The following is a 15000-nucleotide window of genomic DNA, read 5'->3' as shown; positions in this document are numbered from 1 at the left end:
TGTGTGTGTGTGTGTGTGTTGGGAGGGGGGTGGTCTGCTGACTCATCAGTAGTCTCGGATTCATCTGCCGGTGGTCATCTGGAGGGTTGATTGTGTTTTTCACGGTGCCGTGTGTCCCTGTGTAACCACGGCAACAGCAGTAAGACTCACGGTCAGCACTTTTGCTGCTCTGTAAGACCCCTGGAACTATGTGGATGGTCCAGTCCAGGAGGTCCAGGTGAAGAGTCGGAAGAAATAAGAAAGGGTCAGTCTGAGCGGGGTCCATCTTCCAGGACCAGGACACCGCTAGGATTATTTCAACCCTGCTCAGGTGAAACCACCCCCACTCCTGTAGTTCTGAAGCCCCGCAGAAGACCTTGCTAAAATGACAGGTCCCAGGTAGGCAGAGCTCTGCTTGGGTAATATTTAGTCTTGAAGACAAGGCTGAGTGGACTCATTAGATGTCTGCCACCGTTGCTCCAGGTGCTAAGTTAGCAACAGATCCTTGACTGAGGAGAGCACCTCAGACACGAGGGGCTTGTGGAGTTTGCAGCTGTTAAATGAGCTGTAAATGTTGTGATTGTGGGATTCAGGGTTTATCTTCCCGTGTGCAAATGTGTCTGAGATTACAGTCAGCTGTGTGTGCAGAGCAGGGAGCCTCAGGCCTTCCTGACTGGATTCACTCTGTTTAATTTTCAGCTTTTTGACAGCCAGCCGCATTATTCACAGACCAGCAGGAGGTTGATTGTTCTGACCTCCACCGACCCAGCATGGTGGGTCTCAGGTCTGCTGACACAGTCCTGTTCTCCTGGACGAGCCTCCAAAGATGAAAACACAAATCATTCCTCGGCTAATTAAAGTCTTTGACATCTTCATTTGACTCACTGGTCTTTTTATGGAGTTAGTGTTAGCATTAGCGTTAGCGTTAGCGGCCCAAATACATGTTGAAATAAAAATTATGAGCCAGTGAAGTGACAGGAGCCAACAGGCAGTAATCCAGCTCAAGCTGGTGGGAATAGCAGTGAAGAACTGGAGTAAACAGCTGTTGGAACCTTCTGTGGTTTCTCTGGATCTGACTTGTAGAAGGTTGTGGGTTTTGTTCGGAGGTGTGACAGCCGTCTCAATGTCTCCCATCGGCTCCGTAGGGTCAACAGCTCCGGCTGGACGATTTCTCTGAAGCTGTTCTCTCTGAGATTCTTCTGAACCTGCACTGTTCTGCTTTTATAAGACCCTTGAATGTGGTGCGTAAAAGGCTGATTCACCTCTAATAACCTACTGTTCTGTACTCACTGTGTTGGCTGGGAATATATGACAGATTTGCAAAAGTCCGATGTTTAAACAACAGATCTGGACACTTAATTGTATGTTAGAAACTAAAATCAACATTAAGCTTGCGGAAGCGGGTTTGTGCTGCTACAGAAGACAATAAATCTGTAAATTAGCCTGATTGATCAGTGCTGATGCAGAAAATGCTGCTGTGATTTATGGTGCGTTCGAGGAATTGGAAATCTGAGCCTCCGGTTCTCTGCTGACGTCGCTGACCTGCAATTTTGGTTTAAATGAAGTCTAATTTCTCTGAGCTGCTTCTTGGCCCAACATCACAGTTGGCAGCAAGAATAAACAGACATGAAAAGAGGAGAATGAGATGATGAAGAGCAGCAAGGAGAATACAAGGGAGGAGAAAATAAGAGTGATGGAGGGAGGAGGTGGAGATCTGATAGATTGGAAGCTGCAGGCGGTGGGAACGCCTGTAGGAAAAACAAAATAAATTGGATGGAGAGGAAGAAAGAAGAAGGACAATTTCTGCATGAAATTGGATTATGAAAGAAATGAGGGTTAAGAAGCTGAAGAAGAGAGGAAGATGGATGAAGATCAATGAAGAGAGGAAACCGGGGAAAGGTGGAGGAGAATATGGAAGGATGAATGGAACGAAAAGGATGCAAAGAAAAAGCATCAAAGCTGGTTTCTGTGGTCTGACGTGATGAGACGATGCAGAAAATCAACACGCTGACAAGATGTTCACACAGTCACTGCAGAAGAGACGGACTGCAGAAGGTCTGGAGAAGGTCTGGAGATCTGCAGACAGTCTGGAGAAGGTGTGGAGAAGGTCTGGAGATCTGCAGACAGTCTGGAGAAGGTGTGGAGAAGGTCTGGAGATCTGCAGACAGTCTGGAGAAGGTGTGGAGAAGGTCTGGAGAAGGTCTGGAGATCATCTGGTCTGCAGACAGTCTGGAGAAGGTCTGGAGATCTGCAGACAGTCTGGAGAAATTCTGGAGATCATCTGGTCTGCAGACAGTCTGGAGAAGGTCTGGAGATCTGCAGACAGTCTGGAGAAGGTGTGGAGAAGGTCTGGAGATCATCTGGTCTGCAGACAGTCCGGAGAAGGTCTGGAGATCTGCAGACAGTCTGGAGAAGGTGTGGAGAAGGTGTGGAGAAGGTCTGGAGATCATCTGGTCTGCAGACAGTCTGGAGAAGGTCTGGAGATCTGTAGACAGTCTGGAGAAGGTGTGGAGATCATCTGGTCTGCAGACAGTCTGGAGAAGGTCTGGAGATCTGCAGACAGTCTGGAGAAGGTGTGGAGATCATCTGGTCTGCAGACAGTCTGGAGAAGGTCTGGAGATCTGCAGACAGTCTGGAGAAGGTGTGGAGATCATCTGGTCTGCAGACAGTCTGGAGAAGGTCTGAAGATCATCTGGGTCCAGAGATCAGCTCCTTGTAAACATTAACATTCCTCGGACGACATATGTTTTTTCACACAGACTGTGGAGAAAGAAGGACGACAGCTGGAACCACCACAGCTGGACCAGCCTCTGGTGGTGGGCTGTAATGAAGGATAAGTCCCGCCTCCCTGCAGTGGTGTCATGAGGGCTGAGCTAAGTGGGTGGAGCATCACTTTCTGCTAATAACTGGGACTAATAACTGGGACCAATCTAGTTCTTCCATTAGAAACTGGTTTAACTTAAATCTCTCAGACTGATCCAGTCCAACCAACTGAAATCATCCACTTCACATTCCTCCTCTCTCACCTCAGGGGTGACCCAGGGCTCGGTTCTGGGTCCCCTCTTGTCAGCTCACCCATCCTCCCACCCTCGTCCCTCACTGACTGTGTGTGTGACCTCATCGTGCTTGTCACTTCATCATAAACAGCGCTGACTTCCCGTTGTTCATCAGTCCTAAATAAACGATGAGCGTACCTTCATAACGACATCACTCTGAAAATGTCCTTCAGAATGAAACTGTGGGAGCAGAAGCAGGGCAGCTTTGGGAGGCACCGTGTCGCGGGTCACTCACTGGACCTGGGCTTCAGGGGTCTGCTTCAGGGACAGAAAAACCATCCATCCATCCATCCATCCATCCACTACCGCTTATCCGGGGTCGGGTCGCGGGGGCAGCAGCCTAAGAAGAGAAGCCCAGACTTCCCTCTCCCCAGCTACTTCTTCCAGCTCATCCAGAGGCATCCCCAGGCATTCCAAGACCAGTCGAGAGACATAGTCTCTCCAACGTGTCCTGGGTCTTCCCGGGGATCTCCTACCGGAGGGACATCCCCTGAGCACCTCACCAGGAGGCATCCAAGGGGCATCCTAACTAGATGCCCAAGCCACCTCATCTGGCTCCTCTCAACGCGGAGGAGCAGCGGCTCTACACCAAGCTCCTCCCGGATGACAGAGCTTCTCACCCTATCTCTAAGGGAGAGCACAGTCACCCTACTGGATGGTCCATAAAAATTATGAACAGAATCGGTGACAAAGGGGAGCCCTGGCGGAGACCAACCCTCACCAGAAACGAGTTTGACTTACTGCCAGCAATGCGGACCAAACTCTGACACCGATCGTACAGGGAGTGGACGGCCGGTATCAGCGGGCCCGATGCCCCATACTCTCGGAGGATCCCTCACAGGACCCCCCGAGGGACACGGTCGAATGCCTTCTCCAAGTCCACAAAACACATGTGGACTGGTTGGGCAAACTCCCATGCACCCTCGAAGACCCTGCTGAGGGTGTAGAGCTGGTCCACTGTTCCACACCCAGGACGAAAACCACATTGCTCCTCCTGAATCCGAGGTTCGACTATCCGGCGGACCCTCCTCTCCAGTACCCCTGTATAGACCTTACCAGGGAGGTTGAGGAGTGTGATCCCCCTATAGTTGGAACACACCCTCCGGTCCCCCTTCTTAAAAAGAGGGACTACCACCCCGGTCTGCCAATCCAGCGGCACCGCCCCCGATGTCCATGCGATGTTGCAGAGTTGACTCAACCACAACAGCCCTACAACATCCAGAGCCCTTAGGAACTCTGGCCGGATCTCATCCACCCCTGGGGCCTTGCCACCGAGGAGTTTTTTGACTACCTCGGCAACTTCGGCCCCGGAGATATGAGAGCCTATCCCCAGGTCCCCAGGCCCTACTTCCTCACTGGAAGGTGTGTTGGTGGGATTGAGGAGGTCCTCGAAGTATTCCTTTTTACCAAGGCCGTCCGAAAGTTGTTCTCGATGTCCTAACCGAACTCTTCCCATGCCCGGGTCTTTACCTCGGCAACAGCCATAGCTGCGCTCCGCTTGGCCTGCCGGTACCTATCTGTACCTCCCTCTCCTCCTCCCTCTTCCTCCTCCTCCTCCCTCCTCTTCCTCCTCCTTCATCATCCTCTTCCTCCCTCTCCTCCTCCTCTTCCTCCTGCTCCTCCTCCTCCTTCCTCATCCTCTTCCCTCTTCCTCCTCCTCTTCCCTCCTCCCCTCCTCCCTGCTGTTCCTCCTCCTTCCTCCTCCTCTTCCTCCCTCTCCTCCTCCCTCTTCCTCCTCCTTCATCCTCCTTCATCCTCCTCCCTCTTCCTCCCTCTCTCCTCCTCCTCTTCCTCCTGCTCCTCCTCCTCCCCTCCTCGTCCTCTTTCCTCTTCCTCCTCCTCTTCCTCCTCCTCCCTCCTCCCTGCTCTTCCTCCTCCTTCCTCCTCCTCTTCCTCCTCTCCTCCTCCCTCTTCCTCCTCCTCCTCCCTCCTCTTCCTCCTCCTCCTTCATCCTCCATCCTCCTCTTCCTCCTCCTCCTTCCTATCCTCCTCCTCCTCCCCTCCTCTTCCTCCCTCTCCTCCTCCCTCTTCTTCCTCCTCCTCCTCCCCTCCTCATCTTCCTCCTCCTTCCTCCTCCTCTTCCTCCCTCCTCCTCCTCCTCCTCCCTCTTCCTCCTCCTCCTCTTCCCTCCTCCCTCCTCTTCCTCCTCCTTCCTCCTCCTCTTCCTCCTCCCTCTTCCTCCTCCTCCCTCCTCCCTCCTTGTCCTCTTCCCTCTTCCTCCTCCTCCTCTTCCCTCCTCCCCTCCTCCCTCCTCTTCCTCCTCCTCTTCCTCCTCTCCTCCTCCCTCTTCCTCCTCCTCTTCCCTCCTCCCCTCCTACTCCTCTTCCTCCTCCTTCATCCTCCTCCCTCTTCCTCTCCTCCTCCTCTTCCCCTCCCCTCCTCCTTCATCCTCCTTCATCCTACTCTTCCTCCTCCTCCTTCCTATCCTCCTCCCTCCCCTCCTCTTCCTCCCTCTCCTCCTCCCTCTTCTTCCTCCTCCCCCTCCCTCCTCATCTTCCTCCTCCTCTTCCTCCTCTCCTCCTCCCTCTTCCTTCCTCCTCCTCCTCTTCCCTCCTCCCCTCCTCCTTCCTCCTCCTTCATCCTCCTCTTCTCCCTCCTTGTCCTTTTCCCTCTTCCTCCTCCTCCTCTTCCCTCCTCCCAAACATGCTGGTGTCACATGTTCATCCTCTTGCTGATGCTAAATGCTAAAAGCTACATTTGCCTAATGCTAACGCAGTGCCGCTGTGCCCCCTCAAATGCAGCTCAGGTGTTGATGAATTTCTCTTCTGCTCGTGATGAAGCTGCTGGTTGTCACATAGAAACTTGTTCGGCTTCACTAGTTTTTTCCTGGATCTTCTTCGTTGGTGAGGCGCAGCAGAAGCTGGAGAAGCAGCTGGTGGTAACAGCACAACGCTGTGAAGCATCAGTTCAACCGTTTATTTATGGAACCAAAAGAACCCTGAGAACCTTCACGCTGGTTCTGATGGTTCCCAATAATTCATGTCCCACTGACGCTTTCGGTTCATGGATGCCACAGAAGCTCAAGCGGTATCCATGGCAACGTTGCCAGCGCTGACAGCTGTCCCATTGTTGTAGGAGTACCTCCAGCACATGTGTTGTTCATGGAGGCAAATTAACCCCCGACTGACCATGAAGACGAGGTTGATGAGAGGAAATGTTACTGCAGTGCATTCTGGGAGATTTTATTCATCTTCAGCTGCTCCATTAAACCCTTTTCTCCACTCCTCTCTCATTTATAACCTTCAGCCAACAACTTTTGATAGGAAGGTCCTTTCCATGAATCAGCCATTCATTCAGAATGAGGCTTCCTGGTGGCTGATGAGAACATTAACCTGGTTCAACTGGTTAAACAGGAGGGAATACTATTCACCATCAGATCCAGACCATGTTCGCTCTAACGGGGAGAAGAAGAACATAAAGAAGAAGCAGTAGAAGAAGAACTGCTCATCTGGGGTTCCAACAATATCAGCACCTCCACTAAATGCTGAGATTTCAGTTTGTCACTCAATATAAGCGATTTTTTTTCAGAAAGTTCAATAAATGTCATGTTTCCATTGAAGGGAGTTTTGGTTGTGAACTTCAGAATTCTCCTGAACTCTTGTCACGTGGCAGAAAGGTGGACGTCCACAACCTGCCGGGTGTTGCTAACGTAGCTACATCAACGTGGGTTTCCTTGTAAATAGCAAATATTGTCAATATTCATTTTCATTATTGTTAATAAAATATTTGTTCTCTTCCTCTGTCCACATGTCCCACGACGCCCTCTTGTCTCGTAGATAACTGGGCAGACTGGACCGCGTACTTCAAGCTCTGTGTCTTGTGAATGTTAAAAGAGGCATCTATCGCACTACTGTTTCTACATGGAAACATGAAATTCCTCCTTATGACAGCATAAAACCCTCGTAGCGATATTTGGAGGGGTTTATATTTTCCAAACCATCAGACCAAACCATCAGACTGAGGAGGGTTGTTCAGTAGTCCTTAATGCTAGAGGGTCACCTCCATCACACTCCCCACCCCCTCCCACCCATTGACACCCCCCCCCCCCACACACACACACCCACACACACTCACACTGGCACAACACTTCAGACAATAAAACCAGGAAGAATTGTTTGTTATGTTTTACGTGAAATGTGAAGCTCAACAGATCCCTGAGACAGTCGTCCTAACACTCCCTGGTGTCTCCTCTCCTCAGGTACTTCCACGCCCTCTACCTGGGTGCTCAGAGCCGCTGGCACGGCAGCAGCCCGAGGCGCCACTTCCACTGGCGTCTGATGTTTGAGAGCGCTGACATCACTATGCTCCGCCTCCTGGAAGCCTTCCTGAAATCAGCCCCGCAGCTCGTCCTGCAGCTGAGTATCATGATTCATGGGAACGCCGTCCTCCCTCTGCAGGGTGAGAGAATCGCTCGGCCATTAAAATGGCTCCAAACTGAACGTGGTCAAACAAAAACCGTTCGGATGAGAACGACCTCCAGGACGGTGGGGGAAGGTCTGGCTGTTGATCCAAACAGTGACATACCTTTGCTACAGCACCATGCTTCTAACTACAGCAATTCTGATAACAACAACATACATGTTCATGTTTCTGACCTGATGTGGAGGGTCAGAACCTTTTCATCCTGGACCGGAGCAGCTCTGAGGGGCTCTAGTGTGAGTCTAGATCAGAGCTTAGCTGAGCCTGGTCCAGGTCTTTACTCGTGAAGGAGATCAGTTTCCCCAGTCAGGTTTTCTGAGAATAAGAGGAAAATTTAATGAATTTAGTGTCTTTACCTCAAGAGCCACCCAGGAGTCAAAAAAGCCACCAGTGGGAACAGTGGGTAGTTGAGAAGAGCAGGACCACCCTGCTGGAGTCATCCCAAATTTTCGGAACTAGAGTCACTACACTTGTGACTGGTTCAGCACAGATTTGCTTCCTGTCCACTAACAAGTCGAGACCTCTGTCCTGTTGTCCTTGATGTCTTCTGCAGTCCCAGAAGGTCAGGCAACAGTCTTTCTGACTCTGGACACCGGTGAACCGTGGCACGGCCGGGATCCTGACCGTAGCAGCTTCCCCTGTCCTGGAAGTCGGTGGTGGAGGAAAAGGTCCAGGAAAGAGCAGATGTGTTCTGGGCTGAGGTTGCTTCTGCGTGGTCCTATAAACTATTGTATCTCTGGTTGTGGAGCGTCTGGTGTAGGCAACCCCCATCTGACGTTAGGACACGGTGGATTTACGGTGGAACTTAGTCACCACAGGCTAAATGTTGTTCCCAGTGGGAACAAGAAGGAAGCAGTTCCAAAGTACTGCAGTTCCCGCATCAAACGGCCCTAACGGATCAGGACGCCCCACTGGAAAAGCGGCCTGGTTCCACACCATGACACAGGAGCATGTAGAACTCTGACGGCGTCTGCAGCTCTTTGTCTGCTGCTCAAGTCTTTTCAGTCCTTCGATGCTAATTTGAGACGCGACTGCGCGATTAACACACATGAATGTTTAATGTGCGAAAGTGCGCTGGGGGCAGCTCGCGGCAGGCTTCTGCTCCGTGTGCTGGATAATGATCAGACCGCTTCAGTTCTGTTTGACTGAGCTCTGAAGCAAAGGTCTATTAATATTCAGAGTATCTGTAGGTAATGCTGGAACATCTAGCAGTGGCACTCAGCGTGTCAGCAGTAAGTTGTTTAAAGGTGCCCCATTAGCATTTTAATCATTTTTAGACATTACACCATCTGTTAGCTGCACTGGAAGATAAAAGAAAAGTTCCCCTCTTGTAATTTTTGCTCGTAGCTGTTGAGAAAGGGCCCACAAATATGGTAAAACCTGTGATCTACAGACAACGGCGACTCTGTCCATATCACATCTCCTCGTCTCTCTTTTATGTGGGAGTCTAGCATCAGACTTGTTTAGCTTCATGAGGGGACTGAAACTGATAAGCGGAAGTTCATCATCCAACCAAAGGTTCATACAATTGGTTGTTGGTTACCACGGAAGTGAGAGGAAGTCTGAGGTCCAAGTTAAACCTCAGGATGTGGTGCAATTACAGGGGGAAACGATGAGTCCCTGCTGGAGAAGCTCCTGGAATTCTCCTTCTTTTACACCTCACTTTCGCTGTTGAGCCTTTAAGTTCTGAGCTCTCTCACTCATCTGGTGTCTCCAGGTCTCTCAGCCTCGGCGTCACTGGTGTCGCTGGCCTGGATGATCGCCTCCTACCAGAAGGTCCTACGTGACTCTCGCGATGACAAGCTGCCCATGTCCTACAAGGCCATGATCACCCAGATGTTGTGGCACTTCTTCACCATCGGAGCGAGGACGGTGGCCTTCGCTCTCTTTGCCTCCGTCTTCCAGCTCTATTTTGGGATATTCATCGTCAGCCACTGGTGCGTCACCTGTTGCCTGACACGTCTGATTTGACTGTTACAAGTATCTGCATAGATAAATGTATGTACTCCACCCGATGGTCCTAAACCTTCTTGTGTGTCCCAGAGGCTTCTCCAGTTTTTTTAGGATGGATGTTTGCAGACAAATAATCTCAGTTCGTCTCAGTTCGTTGACGGTGCTGAAAACAACTATGGTTCATCTCGAGTTGGTCAAAACTGAAGAAGCCTCTTGGATCGGAGGCCAAACATCTTCCAGCTTCTTTTAACAGTTCATTCTTACCCACTTGCATCGAATGCGCTTTTAGAACTCTGCCGATGTTTCTTCATAAAACTCCCTCTCCTAAAATGCCAACAACTCCTAACGCTGCACTTTATTTCAGGTGTGTCATGACCTTCTGGATCATCCAAGGTGAGACTGACTTTTGCATGTCCAAGTGGGAGGAGATCATCTACAACATGGTGGTGGGCATCATCTACATCTTCTGCTGGTTTAATGTCAAAGAAGGGCCCAGCCGCTTTCGCCTGATCATCTACTATTCGGTGACACTGGCCGAGAATGTGGCTCTGACTGCAGCCTGGTACACCTACCGTGGCCCCCACACCTCAGACTCCTCGGCCCTGGTGGTGGTGTGCTTGGTAGCATGCAGCTTTGCCCTGGGGACTTTCTTCATGTTGGTATACTACTGTTGGCTGCACCCTGATGGGCCTGTTCTGGGCTCCCACTGGGCCGGGTGTGTAGATGAGGGGATGGTGGGTGCAGGAGGGGTGGTAGGAGTAATTGATGCTTGCCTCACCCCATCCCAAGGATCTCAAACAGACATGGTGATAACCAGCCCTCCACGGACTCTCCCTCGGACTAAAGACACGGGGGAGCCCATACCAGGGGAGCGAGACAGGGACAGTTGCCTGCCCATCTTCCAAGTCCGGCCCTCCCCATCCTCATCCGCTGCACTCCTACAGAAGGCCTCGTCCCGTGCTCCGGAGGGCCCCGTTATCCGCATTGACCTTCCGAGAAAACGCTATCCGGCTTGGGATGCACATTTTATTGATCGTCGCCTTCGCAAGACCATCCTCTTGGTAGAGGCATCGTCGGCCATCAGTCCCAGGATACAGTACAGGAGTAGCATGATGGGCAGCAAGGAGGTTCTAGAGTATGAGACAACTGTGTAAGCTAGCAGGACCTCTGAAAGCTCAAGGGGCAGTCTGGGACTAATACTCTGTCTGAGATTGTCTCTGGACTATCCGGGTCCAAAAACCTGGGAGACAGACAGCAGAATGGGCAGTCCTGTCTTTCAAAGAAGAAATTATCTAAACATGATTGTAAAATGTAACATGCAGTCTGGGACCAAGGATCCTCAAGAGGGTAGTTGTAGGCCCTGGGGAGAGGGGGCAAAGGGACTAAAACCCAACCTGAAAGCTCCTTCTAACAACACAAGCGATGGGATTTAGTTTCATCCTCAACAAAAATGAAAGGAAGAGCAGCTACAAGAGACTAAGCGTGGTTCAGGAACAGCACTTAACGTTGTATAGTTCAGTAAATTTCAGTGACGACGTTGTGTCTCAGTTTTCACGCATATCTATTCAAATTCTTGCCAGATCATCTTCCTCCCAGCTTCCCCTGAACACACAGGGAACCAGGCGACTCGGGTTCAGGGGCTCCTCCTCCCCCCCAAACAGATGTGAAACGTCCGGCTAAAAACATGCAGACTGTGGGTAGAAGCTATGAGAATGAGCTAGTTAGGTGATGAATGACTGTTGACACTTCACTTAATCCCAAGAGTCTAAATATCCCCCTGGGTTCTCAAACACACCAGAACCCTGCAGAGCTCGGAGGACAGCTATGATTTAATTAGTCAGGGAATGCTGGAGGATGTGGTCGAATGCAAATGATTAAGATGTCTATTAATTTAAAGACGACAAATTGTACGAGACACAAGACACGAGACACAAGACACCTGAGACTGGCTGCATGGACTAATGGACTGCAGAGAAGAACCAGGACTATCGCCCCGCCAGCTGAAGACGAACATGTGGACACACGTCCGGAGCCACAGCCGCAAATTCACCAACACCGTAGGTAGGAGGGAGCATCGGCAACGCCAGAAAGGAGACAGCTAGCAAAGGTTCCTGGACATGTGCAGCGTTGTTAGCTGTTAGCGTAAGGAGCAGCCCCTGAACTTTCTGTCTTACTTCTGTGGAAGCAAATCAGTTCAAATGAGACCACAAGAGATTTTCGGCCCAGATTCACCCAGTTAGTGAAGTTTGAAAGACTTCCTGGACATCTCAACCAATCAGGAGCTGCTATAAGCTGTTCTGGTCTCCTCCTCCCACTAAAATACTCAGTGGTTCCTCACGAACGTTGCTGCTAAATGTACAAATCTAAGGAAAGTTCACACAGAGAACAATGTGGATCAACGGTACAAAACTCATCAGAAATTCACCGAGTGATGACGTGACGAGGACGGAATGATGAGGTCACCTGTGATCCATTCAGATCCCTGAGTCAGTCCGAATACTGACACGGTCCTCAACAGATGTGAAGAACGCACACACATTAGCATCAAAGCTAACTTCTGTCCTCGCTCATCCTGTAAAGGAGTCCCGGCTTGAAGTTCTTTTCATAGACTTTTTTTCCTGTACGTTAATTTAGATGTGGCAGAATATTTAAATGGATCTGATGGAAGTTCTTGAAGTTGATCCCAGAAACATCTAAACCCCTGCTGGGGATGTTAGCACATCTGTTGATGCTGAGCAGTCATAAAGGTCAAGATGTCCTGTGAAAAAACGCGCAACTCTGTAGTTTTTCCAAACAGTGAAACTCCACCCGTCCATATGGGAACCATTGTTCCTGACCAGGGTCCAGGGGCTTCTGCTGTCTGGAGGAAACACACCCTGGATGAGTCACCGGTCCATCACGCTCATTAGCAGCAGAAATTTAGTCTCCAAACAACCAGAATGCTCGGGGAAACTCGGAAGGAGCCTCACCAGCAACCTGGAAACTTCCATGTTCTTGTAGTTAATAGAAAAGGGAACAAAGACACAAGATTCTTTAAGTATTTGACAAACACCAAGGAGACAAGTTGATGTGTTCTCATCTGTCATGGAGGTGAAACTTGTGAGTTTAGGGTCCCAGTTGTGTTCAGGACCACAGTCAGACATCCAATAAACACAAAGACGTTCCTTCAACGTTCCCCGGCTGGTGCTGGAGAGACTGTACATATGGTGTCCTTAACTGGGTCATGTTTCTGGAACCAGGATGTGTAGTTTGTAGTAACTAACGTAGCCAAAAGTTTAGCATTTAGAAGATTCCAGCGTGTGGTGCAACACATTTCTCAGTTCAAAACAAAAATCTTCATCTTCTTTTCACCAGCCTGATGGTTGATGCAGCTCTGGAAGCTGCAAACAGTCTGAAGGGCAGGAAAGAGTCCAGGAAGCCAGATGGTGAGAAGCAGGTTTAACGGGTTCTGCAGACATGAGAAACAGCTTGTTCTGCTAGAGGACACTGCCTCACAGGTTCTTTTCATGGTGTTCTGAATGTGAGAACAATCATCACACGCATCAGCCCAGTGTGTTTACATGTGTGTGTGTGGGGGGGGGATCTGAGACGACCTCCAAGAGAGGAGGCTTCCCTAGCAGATCACCAACACAGGTGCTCCATCCAACCATCCGCCCACCCTGTCCTCACTCATCAACAAGGCCCGGACACCTTTTGGACCCCAACAGCCAAATCAGACCTCTCTGCTCCCAAACTACAGACATCAGATTCATCCGTGGAGCCAAACCAAGCTTGAGGAGGGCTGGTGGTCCAAGAACAGTCAGAGATCATAAAAGATCAGAAGTTTACAGGTGTGTGTGATCTGTCTGTGCTGGTTGAGGAGCAGACACTCCAGCGGGTTCAGTGTTGACGGTGCTGAAAACAACTATGGTTCTAATATTAAAGCCTAATGTACAGAGGAAACGTCCAATCAGGCGCCGAGAGCCGGGCTTGACCGTCCCTGATTGGACGCTTGGGCAGTGTGTTGTCTGTAGAAGACGAAAGACTTGAAGACACCGTGTGAAACGTAATGAGTGAGTTCCAACTCATGTCATCTTTTCTTATCGACAAAGTATTTATGTTGATTTATTTTTGTATTTGTTTGATAAATATTTATTGTTTACTCACTCAGTGGCCATGTCTTTCGTACAACTCTTATATAAAGATGTAAAAAGGGGAAATAATTTTTTTTACTCATTCTATATATGTGTATATACCAGCGTGGAACTCTAGGGGGCGCAAATGAGCACGTGGTGGTTTGTGTGTGTGTTGTATGTACAGTGTGTACGCAAAGGTGTGTTTTTGATAGGCGAGTGAGTGAGTGAGTGAGTGAGTGAGTGAGTGAGTGAGTGAGTGAGTGAGTGAGCAGAAAAATACAACAGTGGTGAAAATAAATATAATCATGTCCTAAAAAAGAACTCAATGAGCTGTAATAAGATCTAAACTGTAGTAAACAAGAGTCAGAAATAAACTGCTGTCTGTCTTTATTTACTGGGAGTGTGGAGGGTGGAGAAGATGAAGGTGGAGAAGATGAAAGTGGAGGTGGAGTAGGTGAAGGTGGAGAAGATGAAAGTAAAGGTGGAGTAGGTAAAGGTGGAGTAGGTGAAGGTGGAGAAGATGAAGGTGAAGGTGGAGAAGATGAAGGTGGAGTAGGTGACGGTGGAGAAGATGAAGGTGAAGGTGGAGTAGGTGAAGGTGGAGGTGAGAAGATGAAGGTGGAGAAAATGAAGGTGGAGAAGATGGAGTAGATGAAGGTGGAGAAGATGAAGGTGAAGGTGGAGAAGATGAAGGTGAAGGTGGAGAAGATGAAGGTGGAGTAGATGAAGGTGGAGAAGATGAAGGTGAAGGTGGAGTAGGTGAAGGTGGAGGTGGAGAAGATGAAGGTGGAGAAATGCCGGTGGTGAAGATGGAGTAATGAAGGTGGAGAAGATGAAGGTGAAGGTGGAGAAGATGAAGGTGAAGTGGCGAAGATGAAGGTGGAGTAGGTGAAGGTGGAGAAGATGAAGGTGCCGGTGGAGTATTGAACGGGGAGGTGGCGAAGGTGCCGGTGGAGAAACTGAAGGTGGCGCCGCTGGAGTCGCTGCCGGTGGAGAAATGAAGGTCCGGTGAGCCGCTGCCGGTGGCTAGTCCCGTTGAGTAGGTGTGTCAGCTGAAGTGTGGGTAGGTGGAGAAGATGCCGGTGGAGTAGGTGCTGGTGGAGCCGCTGCCGGTGCAGGTGGAGAAGCTCCGGTGGCGTCGGTGCCCGTCCGGTGGCGCAGCTGCCGGTGGCGCCCCTGGCGCCGGTGCCGGTGGCGCGAAGCTCCCGGTGGCGGGGGAGAAATGAGGTGGCGCCGCTGCCCGTGGCGGTGGCGTAGGTGCCGGTGGAGAAGCTGCCGGTGGTGTCGGTGGCGGTGAGCCGCTGCCCGTGGCGCCGCTGCCGTGGCGTCTGTGGCGCCGCTGCCGGTGGCGGACCGGGTGCCGGTGGCGTCCGGTGGCGCCGCTGCCGGTGGAGCCCCTGCCGGTGGCGCCCCTGGCCCGGTGCCGGTGCGGTGGCGCGCTCCCGGTGCGGGTGGCCGCTGCCGGTCGCCGCTGCCCG

General features: G+C 50.7%; 2 protein-coding genes across 3 annotated transcripts in view; both read left to right on the top strand.

Moving 5' to 3' along the window:
* LOC130530250 (uncharacterized) overlaps window positions 1-4427 on the top strand; it is a 4497-nt gene extending 70 nt beyond the window's left edge. Inside the window, exons 1-3 of one of the 2 annotated variants that reach the window (XM_057041267.1) lie at window positions 1-2590; window positions 2621-2658; window positions 2739-4427. The exon at window positions 1-2590 is cut by the window's left edge and continues 70 nt beyond it. In XM_057041267.1, coding sequence (XP_056897247.1) covers window positions 1995-2590; window positions 2621-2658; window positions 2739-2806 — 702 coding nt within the window. In that variant the 5' untranslated portion in view covers window positions 1-1994 and the 3' untranslated portion in view covers window positions 2807-4427. Of the gene's footprint in view, window positions 2659-2738 lie in introns of both variants that reach the window. The other variant, XM_057041266.1, reaches the window with a different exon arrangement.
* Window positions 1-13896, top strand: part of LOC130530232 (XK-related protein 7-like) — a 22485-nt gene extending 8589 nt beyond the window's left edge. Inside the window, exons 2-4 of the mRNA XM_057041240.1 lie at window positions 7234-7433; window positions 9172-9391; window positions 9772-13896. Of these exons, the coding sequence (XP_056897220.1) occupies window positions 7234-7433; window positions 9172-9391; window positions 9772-10561 (1210 nt within the window). The 3' untranslated portion in view covers window positions 10562-13896. The remainder of the gene's footprint in view (window positions 1-7233; window positions 7434-9171; window positions 9392-9771) is intronic.
* Window positions 13897-15000: the final 1104 nt, after the last annotated feature.

This window comes from Takifugu flavidus, chromosome 8, assembly GCF_003711565.1.
Source record: "Takifugu flavidus isolate HTHZ2018 chromosome 8, ASM371156v2, whole genome shotgun sequence".
Taxonomy (NCBI): Eukaryota; Metazoa; Chordata; class Actinopteri; order Tetraodontiformes; family Tetraodontidae; genus Takifugu; species Takifugu flavidus.
Note: the sequence above shows the minus strand (reverse complement) of the source record. Positions and strands in the feature narration are given on the sequence as shown.